The sequence below is a fragment of the Nuphar pumila genome, chromosome 16 (assembly GCF_984573655.1).
Source record: "Nuphar pumila chromosome 16, dmNupPumi1.hap1.1, whole genome shotgun sequence".
Classification (NCBI taxonomy): Eukaryota; Viridiplantae; Streptophyta; class Magnoliopsida; order Nymphaeales; family Nymphaeaceae; genus Nuphar; species Nuphar pumila.
The window spans coordinates 72,534,222-72,551,619 of NC_143264.1; the positions used below are offsets into that span (position 1 = coordinate 72,534,222).

General features: G+C 35.5%; 2 protein-coding genes across 2 annotated transcripts in view; both read right to left on the reverse strand.

The window, feature by feature from the left end:
• Window positions 1-3,625: 3,625 nt before the first annotated feature.
• On the reverse strand, window positions 3,626-6,566 carry LOC149813543 (cyclin-U4-1-like). The gene is made up of 2 exons (XM_089991342.1): window positions 6,196-6,566; window positions 3,626-3,939 (listed from the first exon to the last, which is right to left on the reverse strand). Exons 1-2 carry the CDS (start codon window positions 6,564-6,566, stop codon window positions 3,645-3,647), a joined length of 666 nt encoding a protein of 221 aa, XP_089847468.1. The 3' UTR covers window positions 3,626-3,644.
• Window positions 6,567-14,471: 7,905 nt separating this feature from the next.
• LOC149813544 (WAT1-related protein At4g19185-like) overlaps window positions 14,472-17,398 on the reverse strand; it is a 31,434-nt gene continuing 28,507 nt past the window's right edge. Inside the window, exon 7 of the mRNA XM_089992100.1 lies at window positions 14,472-14,827. Coding sequence (XP_089848226.1) covers window positions 14,638-14,827 — 190 coding nt within the window. The 3' untranslated portion in view covers window positions 14,472-14,637. The remainder of the gene's footprint in view (window positions 14,828-17,398) is intronic.

Below are 17,398 nucleotides of genomic sequence, written 5' to 3' on the forward strand. Positions count from 1 at the left end.
TCCAAGAACCCAATGTGAGGCTCATATTCTCAGCCACATTTGTAGAAAACTTTCAACCATTTTACCTGGGGTGGTATTGTTGACTCAACTGTAGTTATTGGTATACTAAGAAACTAACATCAATCAATGTTGATATCCTTGATGTCTCAGCATTAGGTGTTGATGCCTAATGTTTTAATTGATGATGATGCCAAATATAGGTCAAGGAACAAATGTGGAACCCAATAATTAAAATATAAATTGTGCGTTAAGCTATGACTGAGAACTACCTTGAACCTTAAGAACTTTACTCATTTTTAGTATTTAGGGGTTTATAAGAAAAGTGAAAATCAAATTTATGTGCATTTAATAGAGACATGCATGCAAAAATAACTATAATAATTAACTTAAAAAGATATTCATGCATGTGCATTGATTCATGCATCTTTTATCGTTTAGAGTATTTGCGGGTTTATAAGAAAAGTGAAAATTAAATTTGTGTGTATTTAATAGAGACATGCATGCAAAAACAACTATAATAATTAACTTAAAAAGATATTCATGCATGTGCATTGATTCATGCATCATTTACCATTTAACATTAGTTTCATGCATTCCTGAATATTTGATTTAGCATAAAATTGTTGAATGCTTGCTTGAACTGATTAGATGGTAAGTTAGTTCTATTGATTTGTTGTCTGTGATTTCTTCTTAAATTTGTACATGATTTAATTTATGCTATTTACTTACTATTGGATTTTTAGAGGAATTCATATGAGAACTTTGGTTCTTACTCATTTTTTAAAAATATTTTTCAGGCATTGAGGCTCAGTGATGAGAAGGACTAGCAAGCTGGAGGACTCGAGATTTATGATTTGGTGGCTCGGGTTTTGATGTGTATGAGATGAAATATAGTTGATTTTTTAATTTTTGAACTCTCTTGACTTATTTGATTGAATAAATGAAGATCAATTCATAGTTTTAAATTATCTCTACATTTGATATAGTTGATGGAATGGGAATATTAAATCTGTAACAAATTGTTTAAAAAAAATCTGCATTTTTTTGAGGGTCAGTTTGGGGTAGTTACATGTGCTACTCGATCAATCAAGCATTTGTATATATCACTTAACACATCTTAGGCTTAGGTAAGTACCATGGTTTTGTACAACGGGAAAGTGCTTGGACCAATGTCAGAATCATATCAAATTGGCCCAAATTCGATTTAAAAAAGGGTTGATTCTGTTTAATCATTTTTAATATTTGTCATATTTTTTAATAGGGTTTAAAGGTTTTTTTTTTATATTTTTTATTATTTTGTTTTTTAATAACACGTCATTTGATGGTGAAAAGTTGACCTATTCATCTTGATTCGGTTCAGAGTCTGAACTCGATTGATTCCTTGAATCGTTTTAAAAATCAGTTCAAACCCGATGCCAATTCTTACAACATTGGTTTGGACTTTGGATGGCTAACAAAAAAAAATGTGAACTCGAATCCTTTTCATGTAAATGGAAGAAGGTAAAGACGGGTTCCAATACACCCTTTCTTGAATATTTGAAAACTTGTGGCACGTAACTTAAATTTGCCTCAGCCTCCTATCCGAGAAACCACCCTCATGTCGTACTTACTATCACTTTCCCGATGGTGTAAACCCGTGGCATACTCCTTGTCCTAGTGGAGTCGCCTAGTGATTGCACAAAAAATTGTACATTATCACTCACCATCATCCTCCATCAGGTCTTGAGGTCTTGGGTGCCACACCCACACCTGACAGGCCTTAATGCACACATATTTGTGCAATCATATTGCACATGAACTTTTCACCCTATCATAGGGGCTGACGTCCATGGGAGGCCCCCACCCACTACGCTAGACCCTTGGGGGCTTATATGTTGATTACCTTTTATTTTAACAGGCATAACGTTGCATGATCTTTTTTTCCACACGCTTCTTAGGTGGGCCCACCTAGTAATGGTGCGTAAATATTTAATGGGCTATGAATTTTCTCATTTGTGATTTCATGGTTTCACCTTATATATATATATATATATATATATATATGCAATGCTGACTCAGCCATTATGTCTAACTCACGCAGTCGCTATGTCTACCTGCAATTTCTAGCTCATAAGTCCTGTTATTTTCTTACAACAGTGAAACCATCCTTTTTTTTTTTTTATAACCCAAAGAAGATACATGAAGACTTGGTCGCGCTGGCTCAGCCTGCTATACTTACGGTTATCATGCCTGCAGGGTAAAATTCTGAAGTTAGGATCCCTGCCCCCGGGGACTATGCAATGAAACCATGCTTCAAGAATCCTTCAATTCACTCGAATCCTTTGTTGTGTACAGCCAAGTTGCAGAGAACTGTTCAAGAACAGATCATGGTCCTTTCTCCTTCTGGATTCATCTTATTTCCTTGTGACACGAACATGAACAGCTCCATACTGACCTTTAATACCATGATTGATCTCCCAATGGATGCTAGCACAGAAAATTAGCTCAATCAGAACTTAGCAAGAATTGTGAGAGGCATCAAGACAAGACCTTGAGCATTGATTCCGTTTACAAAGTAGGTAAGTGACTGATTTCTCCTTCCAAAATTGATTTTGGTGATGCTCATGTAATATTGCCTTACCTGTTGGAAGTTTTCTTGCTTTTTGTAGGCGAGTGATGAAGAGGATTGATTGACTAAACCCATTTTGGTTTCTCATCTGTCATTGATCTATATATTCTTGGCTTTCACAAGTTTCAAAATATTTATGTAGACATATCTTTTCAAAATATTATGGGGTAGGTGCATCTCTTTGTAAGACGTGTCTGTGGGCTTAAGTTATGTCTCTTCATTAAGTTATCTACGCTTAGGTGTAATCTGATTTTGTAGTGGATACGCCTCTTGTTTTAGAGAGAGAGAGACGATGGTATAATTCCAAGAGGGTTACTGCCTTTTTGGCGCACCGGTGTATCCGTAGCTTTTAGAGGTGGGCACATAAGACAGGTGCAACTTTCAAGAACTTGAGGGGTGTTTTTTTTCCATAAGAAACTTGAGGGGTGTTTCAGTTTGGATACACAATTATCGAGAAAAGTAGGATAATATGGGCGGATAAAATTTCCTAATATGTCCCACTTTTAATGTAAGTGTCTGGCTTGCCATACCGAAAGTTCAAGGGCGTATAAGGTTAACGTCCCAGCAGGGGGCTTGGGGAGAAGGTGCTGGCCCTTTCATCCCAGGTTCAACTTCTGCCTGTTGTGTGGGTGCCTTTAAATGGTAGGCTTCATAAGGGCTTGGGTGTTAGACCTTACCCGGGATTTACCTTGCAGGAGGACAGACCCGTTAAGTGAACCAGTTCTCAGGGTTTCTCATCATAAAAAAAATGGCATAAAAGGTTCGTGAATGTATAAAATAAAGAAAAAACACTCATCGCAAAACTTTGTTTGTTTTCTTAGCCAGAATGTTTTTTATGACGAGAAACCTTCACCGAAGTGAGGGAAAACCCCAGGTGGAGCCCCATGACCACCCTGTCTTACGTGGCCCACCTCTGAAAGATAGGGACACACCCATGCACCAGCAGGGTTTGATCAGAGGTTGTGGGCAATCACAACAAAAAAGATAAAAGAGAGAGAACAAGAAAAGGAACAAACATGACCAACAAGATCACTATTTACACAGAGTTATTTGTACAACAAACAATAAACTGTTGGTTCTGAAAGTTTGGATCATCAGAAGTGGAAGTAGAAGAATAGTAGCCATGGATTGTGAGGGGTCTTTGTATGTAGTAGCCATTGCAGGACTCAAACTCTAGCATCTCCCTGTGCAGATACATGCAGTAAGTGTGGAAGGTTGAAGGGGTGACGTTCAATTGGAAGCCAATGCTAAAAAGGAAATCAATCTCCAAACAGTTCATCTCTATAGTGCTGATCCCCCCAACTCTCGCGTAATAAGCATTGTTGTAATGCCTGTAATAAACACAATTTCTTACAACTGATAATAATAGTAAAAGTAAATATCAGACTACTGCATATACATATCCAGGATCAGATTTGCGAAAAAAAAGAGTTGAAAATGCCCAGTTCACATAAGTTTCACTGAATTTGTGGATCACTTTTTTATTCAAAAATTTCCAATTTTTAGTACATCAAATGTTATGGACTACTGCAGTAGGAAAATTGTTTTGAATCATGTAATATGACAAGTAATTAGGTTTTTAATGGAGTCTAAAAATCAATGGCCCAGAATGTGCCAAAATTTCAAAACTCAAATGATTACATTTTTACATCAGAAAAAGAAGGATCCAAGGCTTCATCCTTAGCAAACAAACCATGTTGAAGACATCTATGTGGTTAGATTGAGTTGATACCACTTGTGCTTATGATTTCTAGTTCATTAGTTTCTTACTTTCGTTAGTACCCAATATATATATATATATATATATATAAAGAGAGAGAGAGAGAGAGAGAGAGAAAATGATGCTTTTATTGGTATTTTTTCTCATATCTAACACCGTATATGTGATCTAGTGGGAACCGGCTTTTGGATCACCTGAATCTGACCTGTATGCAGGTTTTTCTGGTGATCCAAAATCAATGGCTATAAAGGCATCGATTTTCTCAACTCATAAAATATTTTTTTTTTTGAAAAAACATGATTCAAGAGTAGATTTCCACTAAATCGAGAATTCTAAACACATCAAAACACTTGGAAGTATGGGGCCTAATTGGACAAAAAGAGAAAAGAGAGCCTAATATATTCAGTCAGGTCTATCTGCACTCCTTTTTATTTAGAGATGGGATCAGGTCAGAGTATTTCCGTCAGAGAACCTCTGAATGTCGTTGATCTCAAGATGAACGGCATCCAGTACGAATGGAATGCCCGTAACTTGGATGGGCCCTATTTTTTCCGATGTTCATATTTCGGTTGGAAAGCATGGAATGGTTTAAAATGAGCAGCTGCTCACGGTGAGCTTATTCACTGTTTTGACGGGTGTTGTTCATCTCTTTTTAAGATGAACGATATCCAAGGGGCCTAATGTGATAAGGTAAAATGTGATTGTACACTTTTTCTGTGCTGCTCCTAATCACCGACATCTTTGCGATGTTGCCTGTCAGTTGTGGGGCTACACATCTAGCGTGCAATGCCAATCACATTGCACTTCTCCCCCATGATAGCTTCAATTTGACAGAGGCAAGTGGGAAGGGATCCCCAAAGCCACACCACATTTTGTGGTGGTTGCTCTGATTGACATTTGGGCCGGAACTTGGTGGGTGTAGAGAAATGTAGGCGAGGGGAAATTTCATGCTATTTTGAAAAATCATGATTTTCCCCTCAAGAATCATGAGAAAATGTTAGTTTATCTAAATATATAAAACATAAAATATATAAATAATATAAAAAATTATCATGTTAATATCAGGTCACAAATGTGATATTTTTTGAAATAATAATATTGTGAAAATAACATTTCTTTTTCAAGTATAATATCTTATCTCAATATTTGTAGAAAGTTGGCAACATGTGCAACTATGGCCAAAACTTGGGGAAGTTGGGATTATCGTCCCTTAAACCTATTAAAACTTGGCACAGTTGGGATTATCGTCTCCTTAAACCTTTTATTGTGATTTTTTATGTAGAGTTTGGTGTCCATAGTTATTAAAAGCTTTCAAAAATCTTAAGAGCTTGTTTTGGAAGCATGAAACTATGCGTTTCTTTCACACTTCCTAACCTTTATGAAAAATTTACTTGCAAAAAAGTATAGGTTAGTTTCTTCCTTGTAAATTCAGTTTCTTGTGTTAGAAGAAACGTGGTTCTTACAGATTATGGAAGTTTTGGGCAGATGTATACAAGTAAAAAAATAAGTATTATCTTTTTCCTTTTTTTGTTACTTCTTGCTCCTCTCATATGCTTTCTACACGTTTCTTTGTTCATTAGAGTTTTTCAAAATCTTGCTTTTTTTTATGTGCGCAGACTATGACTTGACAGCCAGGGACTAGTAGAGATCTCAGTCAAACCGAACCCGAGATGATTAAATTTCAAGACCAAAATCCTTGATTTGGATTGATTTAAAATCCTTGATTTGTTAATGTAGTGAGTCTGAGGTGTTGATTTCAGGAAAATTAAAAAGAGGTGGGGTTTGTTTCAAAGCATCTATACATGGTGGAGCGTAGCCCGATAGCAGTGTTGTGTATGTAAGACAAAACAATGAAAGATCCACTTACAGGTCTTCCATGAATTTTGCTGCAACCAAGACACTGGTGATGAGGAGGCGGTGGACATTGTAGGAGGTGATGGGGATCGCCGGTTGCCGGCTCGTTAAGCGGTCGAGGTAGACGTAGGCGACGACAAAGCAGGACGGGCTGCAATTTGCGTATCGAAAGATACGTTCCAAGTAGCTCTGGATCGAGATTGCGGGCCTGGAGAGGCCATGGAAGACGGAGATCCTTTTTGGTGAAGAAGAAGAAGAAGACGATGGTTCAGGTGGTGGAGAAATGAAGGCAGCAGCATCATTGGAGTCGGCTACTCTCCTAAGCAAGGAAGAGAGGAAGGTGACCACCTTGGGGATGTCTTGGGGATGGTGGATTTCGGCCATCTCTGCCTCAGTTTCAGCCCCTCTTCCCTATCTCTCATTGAGAGAGAGAGAGAGAGAGAGAGAGAGAGAGAGAGAGAGAGGCAATCACAACTACGTGAAAGCTACGTTGGATCCGGCTTTCTTTTTATTTGAATGGGGTGGTGTTATTACTTAACTTTTTGTGGGTTTTATCCATCGAGTATATTACAGTGACACCCACCCAGAAAAGAGTAACAATGCAACAACAGATATGGGCGATATGTTCTTTCTTCTTTTTTCTTTAAAAAAACAGATATGGGCTATATTTTGAAAATTATCAAATCTTATTTTAAAGGAAGAATTTCATTTTTTATGGTAGGAAAAATTAAGCACAACGATACAATAAGGAGTACACAGGGTAACCAACAAATAAAATTATCAATCTAATATATCCTAGAAAACCGACATATTTTTAGATTAATTGCCTATTTTAAAATAATGCATTAGTTTGATAAAACATTTTTATATATTTTAAATATTTTCACAAGATTTTTTTAAGGAATAAAAAAATTTAATTTACCATGAGATTTTCTCAGCCTGATTTTTTTCCAAGAACGAGACTTGTGACATTGGAGATATTGTCTTAGTAATGATTTGATTGATACTTAAAATACTCAAAAAATGTGTTTTGCCAGCTTCATTGTCAGGTTAATTTATTTGAGATTTGTTGGACTTGGCACAGAATCTAATGTGACGTATCCAACTTTGGACTTCTATGCAAACTTCATCGATAAGCGAATTTGGTTGGGGCAAAGTGACTGCAACCTATCTAATTTTGGCCCTTTGCAGACTTCATTGCGAATCTAAATTTTGGTAGAGATTTGTTACGGTGTGAGTCAATGGACTTGTCCATAGTTAGGGATGTTAGTGTTGGAACTGTGTCTCAAAATTATGCATTTACTGAGCTTATTATCTTGATCATGTTTAACATGTCTTTGACCTAGCTAGTTTAAATGTAAGGTCTGGTTTGATTTGATTCTTACTTTCTAAATTAATTGATAAAAGTAGCTATTAACCATTAGGATATGACCGTTATATATTTATTTGTGACCGTTAAAATTCACAACTCTTATACTTTTATTCTTTTATTCTTGACCATTAAGATATTTATTCACCTAAACTTAGGTATACCTAGAATCCTATGTGATTTAGATATATCTTTCATTCTTTTGTATCTTAGCCTTCATTTTTCTTATCTAAAGTTACTTAAAAGTGATTGTGTCATGGTAGGCCTCCATAGTGAAAGTAGGGGTCATGTTTAAGGTAAAAATGCATGTTTTGATTAGATCTTAAAAGCAAAATTGCAGTCAACCCTATTGCACCAAAGGCTCGATAGTAAAGAGACAATTGTTTCTTTAAAGAGAGGGCTCATAAATCAAGGCTAACAAGAAAATTTCATCCACTGTTACTTGGATGAAGGAGTATCGTTGATCTTGTGTGCAATCAGCAGTGCCCTGAACATTTAGTGATGGTCTTGATTGCCGCTAAAGACCTTTGCATGATTTTGCTCAAATCATATGCGATGGGAAGGCGGTTCAATGATACCTACTTCCTTTATATATATATATATATATATATATATATATATATATATATATATATATATATATATATATATATATATATATATATATATATATATATATATATATATATATATATATATATAAACCTTCATGAGTTGACTAGGCAATGTTTATCTAGCCATGACTTTTTTGCTGATAAGGCATAGGGATGAGATCTTGCAAATAACAAATGTGCAAAGCTAATACAAAAACAATTATGTGCACAAAGATTAATATTTTTGTGTGGATGAGAAAGTTTGTAAAAGAAAATTACAAAAAATGATCAAGATTTGCAAGGACAAGGAAGTTCACAAAAAAGATTTGTGAAAAATGACCAATATTTGTGATGACGAAAAAGTCCACAAATAATGAATGTGCAAACCTAATACTTAAGTCTACAAAAGTAATTATATGCACAATAACCAATATTTATGAGGATGAAAAAGTTCATAAAAGAGTTTTGTGAATAGTAGGACCACGATTTGCAAGGATGAAGTAGTCTACAAAAATAATTCACGAACATTGACATTAATTTACGAGGGTGAGGAAATTCACAAAAAAGATTTACAAATTTCTTTTTTGCAGACTTCCTTATCGACACAAAGATTAGTAATTTTACACAATTTTTTTTTGTGGACTTTGTCATCCTCACAAATCTTGTGTGCATAATTGTTTTTGAAGACTTAAGTATTAGGTTTGTATGTTCATTGTTTATGATTTTTTTTATTTTCACAAATATTGATCATTTTTCATAATTTTTTTTGAACATCCTCATCCTCATAAATTTAATTTACAGCATATACACAATTCAAATTTAATTTACAATATATACACAATTCTATCGAAGACAATTCAATGACTTTATGCTTTAGAATGACCAATACATTTGCGCAAATTCTTGTTACAGAATATTGAACCTAGAATAAAGATGAACATATAAACATGTTTAAAAAACATTCAGAACTTACAAAATATTGAATATCAAAAGAACATCAATAATTTAAAAAACATTAAAAAACTTATACATTTGGATATTTTTTGTTCTGATGGGATTCTTTTTGTTTTTTTGCCTCATCCTCAGCCTTCTTTCTGTCATCCTCAAAATTGTCTTTTCTCTCATGAGTTTATAAAATTGAATCATATACTTCTTGTACTTTGTTACGTCATTCTAAAAAAGAGATTAGTAAACAACTATAGATTATATCTCTAAAACTTAATAAAACAATAATACCTGTGTGAAGTTTCAATTCTTCATTTCTACCTAAGCATTGCATATATAGTAGGACAAATATAGCATAATCAAACTTGTAACAATCGTATACCAAGTCAAGAACATGTATATATATGAATTTAGTTAACAAACATATGCAAAGTAATTACTAATTTTCTTGTTAAAGAATATTATCTATATGAGAGGTCATCTAATCTATGTAACAGTCATAGTCAAACTATGCTGTAAAAAGTTAAACCCGCAATGCCAATATTAAACCTATCGAGTACAAGAGAGCAATAAGCAAATTATTGAATAAGTAATATTATCATACTAGTGTTTAGATGTTCTTTTCTCATTAGTTGTGTTGCCCATGGAATTGTACAGTTTAAATTTCTTTGCATTCATATTTATTTTTCAAAGAACCCAGTATTGGTTGCCCAATTGAAAAGAATTAAGATCTTCAACATAAATTAAGTTTAAAGTTGTTGTGCATGTGCAAATTTATATTTTGTAAGTATGCAAAGTTGTAGAGTGGATACCTTATCAGCTTTACTGAAAGGATACGATAATTGGCCAGTCTCCAAGCATGAATAAACCCCATCTTGTATTCTTTTAGTTTTAACTATTTCTTGTGAACAATTAATGTTTACCAGTTAATTTTATAGTCTATAGAAAAACATCAGAAACCTTGCTTTTGAGACTCATAAAGAAATAAGGGGTAAGCTAAATGATCTTTGGCAATTGCCTTTCATCTGCAATGTCCTTCTTGTGGGTTGAATCTTGTTAGATGCTACATAAGAATAATATGTGATACATTCTTGTTAGATTCAAATATATATATATATATATATATATATATATATATATATATATATATATATATATATATATATATATATATATATAACAAAGGAACAAACAAATGAATGTACAAACATAATACTTATATCACTTGCCAATAAACTTTCTTCACATAATTTATGATTTTTAGGTTCTAGTGGCCATTTGCTTTATGTGTCAATAATCTGTTATGTTGTCACGTATTCTTTTATGTTTATAAGTATTCATCATGAATTACTTAAGATATACATAGAAGACATATGATATTAGAGCAGTTTATTCAATACCTTAGATAAATAAAAAGAAACAATTCATTAGACAACTCTTAACAAATATATATTTTGCAAAGCATATAATATACTATAAAAAACCCTAAACATAGTAAACATTAAACAATAAATTTGATGATAAATATTAATTAAAATATAAAATATATATATAAAATATCAACAACAACAATCAAACACATGTACACATGGGGTTATTAAATGCTCATATCTACAAACAAAATAAAAAGTTTGAAATAAAATAACAAAAATATGAAAGGGGTTGTAGAACTCACCTTTCGACCTAACCTGAGAACTTGATCTGATGTGAAGGATACCACAATTTCATCGAAATGCAAAAAAAAATAAAAAATCATGAGAATCACTGCAAAAAAAAATGAAAAAATGTTGAGTGTTCCAGATGAAAGAGGGTTAGGGTACTTTGAAAAAGCAAACAAGAAAAAGAAATAAAATGAACAAAAATGACTTGATTATGATTCAACGAGCATGCAAATTTTATGAAACTTCACAACGTATTATATGTGTACATCACCACTTATTTGAGGATCCCTTTAAGGATTAGTTACTCAAATGATATCTGCATGGTTATATACGAACTTCAAACTATATATGCGAATTTAGTGGATCTCCTTGATAAAGTTTGCATATTTGGTCATGTGAACTTCATATAATATATGTGAATTTAATGAAATATTTGTAAACTTCTACAAGTTTGAGTTACACGTATGTTAACTTGGTGAGGTAAAAAAAAAAAACATGCAAATCTACGTTTAAGTGAGTATTTGCAATAGTTGATGAGCGGACTGATATATCGTGTGAACGTCAGTAGGTTAGTTGTGCAAAAGTAAAAAATGGTCGTTTTAAAATCAGACATTTGTGATTTTGGACCTTGAGTGAATTTTTAAAAATTATAGAGTTTTTACATCTTTTTGTTGATCATTTTTCATATTAAAATAATCACTAACTATAAAGAAAGGCTGGCAGCAGTGCATGAGGACAACTCCTTGAATCCCCTTGCACACAGAGATGATTTTGCTTGACTAGTTGACAGAAAGGCTACCTCACACTCTTTTGAGCTGTCAACTTGTGTGTAGTTTGAGCAAGAAATGTGATTGCTTCTAATACTAATCACTCATGTGCTGCGCATGTGAGGCCCCTTCTGAACCCCTCCAATAAAACCAATATCCCATGATTAAAGAAGCAATGAGCCAGCTATGCATTCATATTGCCAAACAGTTGGTGGCCTCTCTCCAATCATCATACATCAGAATCCAACGTGGGCTCCATCTCTTTCACGGGCTTGATAAAGCCATGTTCCTATCAAGGGGACTCATCCAAACACAGCTTTGTTTGTTCTTTTCTGTACGCACCACTCGAGAGAAGATCATTGCACATTTTTAGTGCGCTGCTGCACCTGATGGCCCACCATCTGTTGTTGGTTCTCGCATCTGACAGGCTGTCTGCCAAAGATGGAGGGTGATCAAGTGCAGCAGCACAGTAAAAGTGTGCAATTACATTGCACCTGATCCTCTCGTATAACCACTCACCCATCTTTTATCATGGATTTTGGTTTTCTTGAACTTTATCTACCACATACACATTTACCACTATAAGGTGTCTTTAACTTCCTTGTTTCTAGAGCAAGCATCACCAAGATCTTGGTGGGTGACTGATGCAGAGCAGGAGCGGGATGAGATCTGGATTCGTCAGATCCAATTTTGCTGCTTAAATTGGTTTTCTTTTTTGGGTCTTTAGTTGTATTTGGATATTGAATATGTCAGGATTTGCTGCTTAAACGTGTCCCATTCAATCAGAATCACAAGTTGGTGCTGTCGGACCCAGGCCCAGTACCTGGTCCACATCAACTTAACCCAAGCTAAGAATCTTGCAAGTTACAGCATGCTTTACTCCTTGAAAAGCACCACACAAAACCTTGCACATGAACGTGGAAGACAGTGTGGAATAAATCCATACATAACAGTTGTCAAATGCTTTGCTGATTGCTGGAGTCCATACAGGGATGTAAGGTACAGAGTGGCAACCCTACAGCTAGGTTTCATAACATTCAGCATCCTTGCTGTTTTCAATTATCATAATTGGACCCGGGTTGTCAAATTGTGCTGGGTCCAAATGAAAATATTGCAGCTCCTTTCCCAAGTTAATTAATTCAAAATTTCAAATTGGACCACAAGCTGGAGACTAACCCAAGTCAGGAACCTTGCTGATTGGGCTTAGACCATCTTAATAAGTAGGTTCACAACCATAGTCACAAATGCCGCTGATATTTTGAAAAGTGTGATCCTTTTTGCAATATTGTAGAAGTATGATATTATATTGAAAGAAAGAAAGATATTTTTTCAAATTTTGCCTATTATGAAATTTAAGTGTTCTACTCTTAACCATTTATTCACAAGCCACTTTCATAGCATTTTTATATTATTAAAAAGTTATATATATATATATATATGTTTATTTATTTATATTTATCTTTTATATTATATGCCAGTAAGATCCCAAGAAAACCTAGTTTTCAAAAATATCGTTAGATTTTTCCTTTCCCATATTTTCCGAGTTGTAAACTTGTAATGACTGCTTACAACCAAGTCGTAATATGACTGAAATACATCAACGATAGGACCGAACATTGCTTTTTTTCTCTCTTTTTTATGATGAAGTTCCCCCACGGGTATCTTTAGGTGTTAGACCGTTCCTCCCCAAGTGACGAGGGATAATCCAACCAAGGCTGAGATTTCTTGAGAAAAATTGACATTCTCAATTAGTGAAAAGTGGGTAGCAAAATCAAATCATAGGAAAAGAAAAAGCCAAGGGGGAAAGAGATTTAAGCCTTAGCCCCCGCTCGTTGTGCAAGAAGAGAAACTGGCGAGTCAAAAAATCCAGCAAAGCTTCACCTCTATACCGGATATCCTTTACCGACACCCAAACCATTACGGAGCCCAACAGAACTTGAAGGCACCCGCACACGTGATGGGAGTCGAACTTTGGGATGAAGGGTTCAGGACCTTCTGCCCAGGTCCACTGTCACTCGGGTGCTTTGATGGGGCAATATCCAGTTTCATCAAAAGTGTGAAAATGATAAAGAAGAGGCTTGGTATCCTAGTGATTTCCTTCTTTGCATACAGAAAGTAGGCTCCGCTGTGTATGCATATCAACCGTAGGGAGCTAACACCCCCAACAAAACCACTGTGAATGGTTTCGGCCCTTGCCCTAGACCTGCATAATCCATTGGTATACCTGAACTGTGAAAGAACAACCCCTCAAACAAAAACTGATCCAAACTGTCTTTATAACACCTTCTTCAGCGTAGGCCTTGTTCTCCTAGCTTAACCCATATGCAAGTAGGGATGTCAATGAACTGAATTTTATCCAATATCCATCTGAATTCAATTCCATTTAGTTGCGTAATGCAGATAAGGTTTTGACATTTTGCTACTGAATCTGAGAGAGATCCGAATTCAAGGGTATCTGAATCCGTTTATACTTAAAAAAGCAGATCAGGCATGAGCTTGTCAGCATCCAAATTCGAATAGGTTTAGCCTAATATGGTATTAACCACATCCGATCCGAATCTGAACCGTTTATATCTTATATGAGAGCTGCATTCACGACATCATGTACACAACACTAAAAAATCCAATCAAATTCAGAAAAAAATCGCAATCCCTAGTCCATCTAGTGCGTTTTCATGGGTAGCCACAACCAAGGGCCTGAAACAAAGGAAAGAGATGAACGCGGAATGGGATTTAGTAGTACGGCCCACCTCCATTCACAAGAAACACTGTGTTTGATGTGAAAGGCGTGTTGCACCATGCATCCTCCCCTGGGGAAGCCATTTACCACAGGAGCAGCATTTCATCTGGGGAGGCGGGGCCAATCCCACACGTCGTAACAATTGCAGCCTAAGTGTATAAAGACATGGAAAGGATGGGAGGGGTAAAGAACAGCTTGGAACAAATACAAAGGTTCAGGAAAACAGAACTTTTAACAGTACTTCTATTGAGAAAATCATCCACCAAATACATGCGCTTATAAATGTGGAAACCTCTCTCTCTCTCTCAGTGTGTGTGTGTGTTGTCTTCAAATGTATATCAAATAGCAGAAAGCTAAAACCAACTCTCTCTGCCTAACATTCATGTGGTCCTTTTGTCACCCCCGAGGTTGCCCAGTGGTGCTGAAGTTTTGAGAAGCGGCGCAAGTTCATAAACATGTGGTTTAAAGTCTTTGTTCACGTACACCAAGCCTCCAGTTGCAAGTCTCTCTCTGTAGCGTGCCCATGTTACAATGTATAAACCAGCAATGATGAGAGCTCCTCCAATAATACTGTCATAAACACAAATAACCATCAAATTAGCTTGTTAGTTTTTTGGCTTCAATAGGCAAAGCAACACAAGTAACAAAAAAGACCTTAGGTTACCAACATAATCTCTGAACTTGCAGAACGTCATTGTTTGTACATTACAGACTCAAATTTTGGTTATGAAATCCACTACCATTTCAGAGGAAAAGAAAAAGAAAAAGAGAAAGAAAGACTAACGATTGACCATAGAAGTATAGAACTCTTTTCAACCAGCATGCACCAGGTATATTACCCTCAGTATTCATGTTTTAATTTCAATCCAGACTCCCAGATCTCCGAGGTCATTTTGGCAGAAATTTTTGCTTATAACAAAAGCAACAGCATAACACATGGAAACAATAATCTGTCAATTTGATTGCATTCCCAAACAAGAGCAGGAAATCCCATGATTAGTCAATGGCCTCTCCAGTGATCCCCGGTCAAAGACTCAATCCAGACAATGTTCTTGGTACCTCTTCTGTCTTCAAAATAAATTTCCCTGCTCCATGAAAAAGTTCATCTTAGGTTGTTAGGCCATTTTCTTGTGCATCATCATTCATCAGAGGGACGGATACCAAAAGAAGTTGGCAACATCGCCTGGGAGCTGGTATTTGAGTTACGAACCGAGGAATTGTGTTGAAGTTCCAGCCAACATAATCTTGCAATGGTTGTTTGGGAGAGGAATTGAGAAGGCGTTTGAGGAAATTGAGAAAGCAAATGAGGCATTTACTCCATTGGACTTGCAGCCGAAGCAGAATTAGCAAATGCGCACAGGAATTGAAGGATTCCACTTTTTCACTTCCACAAATCCCCATGAATCCCAGCTCCCAAAGAGAGGACAAATTTCTAAACCCGCACCACCAATTATAAGGTGCAAAACCAAATGAAGCTTAACGATGTTAACCTATATTGAGCCTATCATCACAAGAGATATTGTTGAAAGAATTATTATGATGTTAACCAAATTTCCTTGCTTATATATAAATTAGCGAAAAGAAAATGCCATAATTCAATTTGCAAGAACATTCATAAATCCATCAAAGAGGAAGATATACTACTTAAAAACTCCATTGAACCAGGAGACCATCATGATTAAGCTACAAATCCACCAATGCAGAATCTCATCCCCACAACATTTTTTGAGCAATACATAGTTATATACTAAAACACTTAATTTCATCCCTTAGGAACCACCTGACAGAACATAACCATTACGGATAAATTGTAATTCCTTCTTAGAACAAATGATTAAAACCATATTCTATCAATAGGATACCTAAATTGCCCTTAATGTATTTGCATTCATAAATAAATACCATGGAAATGACATGTTGCCCTCTAGTGCCACTACTAATCCCAAAGTGGAGGACTATATTAGATACATAGCTATAGGTGCTGAGAGGAATATCTGAAGAGACCGCGGATGAAAAGAGCGGAAGTAGAGTACAATAGACAACCCAATAAGGGTAAACAATAAACAAAAGAGTGCACAAGCACTTAGTCAACCAAGGGACAATACAATCAAGTGAAACACAATCAAAAGAACACAACACAAGCCATTATGGGCAAGCACAAGACATAAAAAATGTTATTTTCACTTAGAAATGCTTTAGAAAAGCATTGAATAAAATACGAGAGTGCCTTTAAATAGGCACTTGAGGACACAAAGAGGCTGGTCCATCTAATCGTTGGACCAGCCCAACAGCTAAAAAAACAATAAATAAAAGACAGGTCAGTCCCTAAAGGACTGACACCTATTACAAGGGAAATGACTGAAATACCCCTGACAGGTATTTCAATTTACAAACAACAGAATATATATATATATATATATATATATATATATATATATATATGTGTGTGTGTGTGTGTGTGTGTGTGCATGGGCACACACTTATAATTTAATATGTGGCATGAACATATAGGCTGGATCCAAGGTGTTGATGTATAATGCTAGGATTTCTTAGAGACTGATAACTGTAGGTATGTAACAGCCGGCTGCCACCTCAAGGAAGGCTGCAGCAAAAGAAACTTGTTAAGAAATATATTGATATTGCAGATGAGATATATGGTACAATAGGAGCTGATGACTACTGAATAGAAGCTGTTAAACAGCCCTGTTAATGGCATAACTATGAACTCATTTTCATCCTATCCATTCAAAGTCAAATCCTATTAGTGATTTCATAAGATTCAACACTTGCCAGATAAGAGAACCTAAGCAGCATCCCTATTATATTGAAACATTAAGGCCTACAATCTATATAATGACTTCATCATCTCTCTTGATGTGGCTTGTTTTGCAATACACCTCACTGTATGATAGAAGCCTTATCTTTTACAATATGGTGTTTATGTCGCAATAGGATATTAAAGCTCTTCTGCTTAATAAAGAGTCATTAAGCTGCACTAATTACTTGTCAATATGGTATTTGCTTCCCTTAACCCATCTCAATGTAACATGGCTAAGCTTACTGAGGAATTGCGGTTTCAAGCATCTCCCTCAAGCTCTATCAGTGGTACACTTGTGGATCCTTTATGTAGTTCCCAACAGT

Coding starts and splice junctions, on each gene's coding strand:
- LOC149813543 (XM_089991342.1), bottom strand. CDS start 6,566: ATGGCCGAAATCCACCATCCCCAAGACATCCCCAAGGTGGTCACCTTC. Junction 3,940..6,195: donor GCAAAATTCATGGAAGACCT/GTAAGTGGATCT, acceptor TGTTTATTACAG/GCATTACAACAATGCTTATT.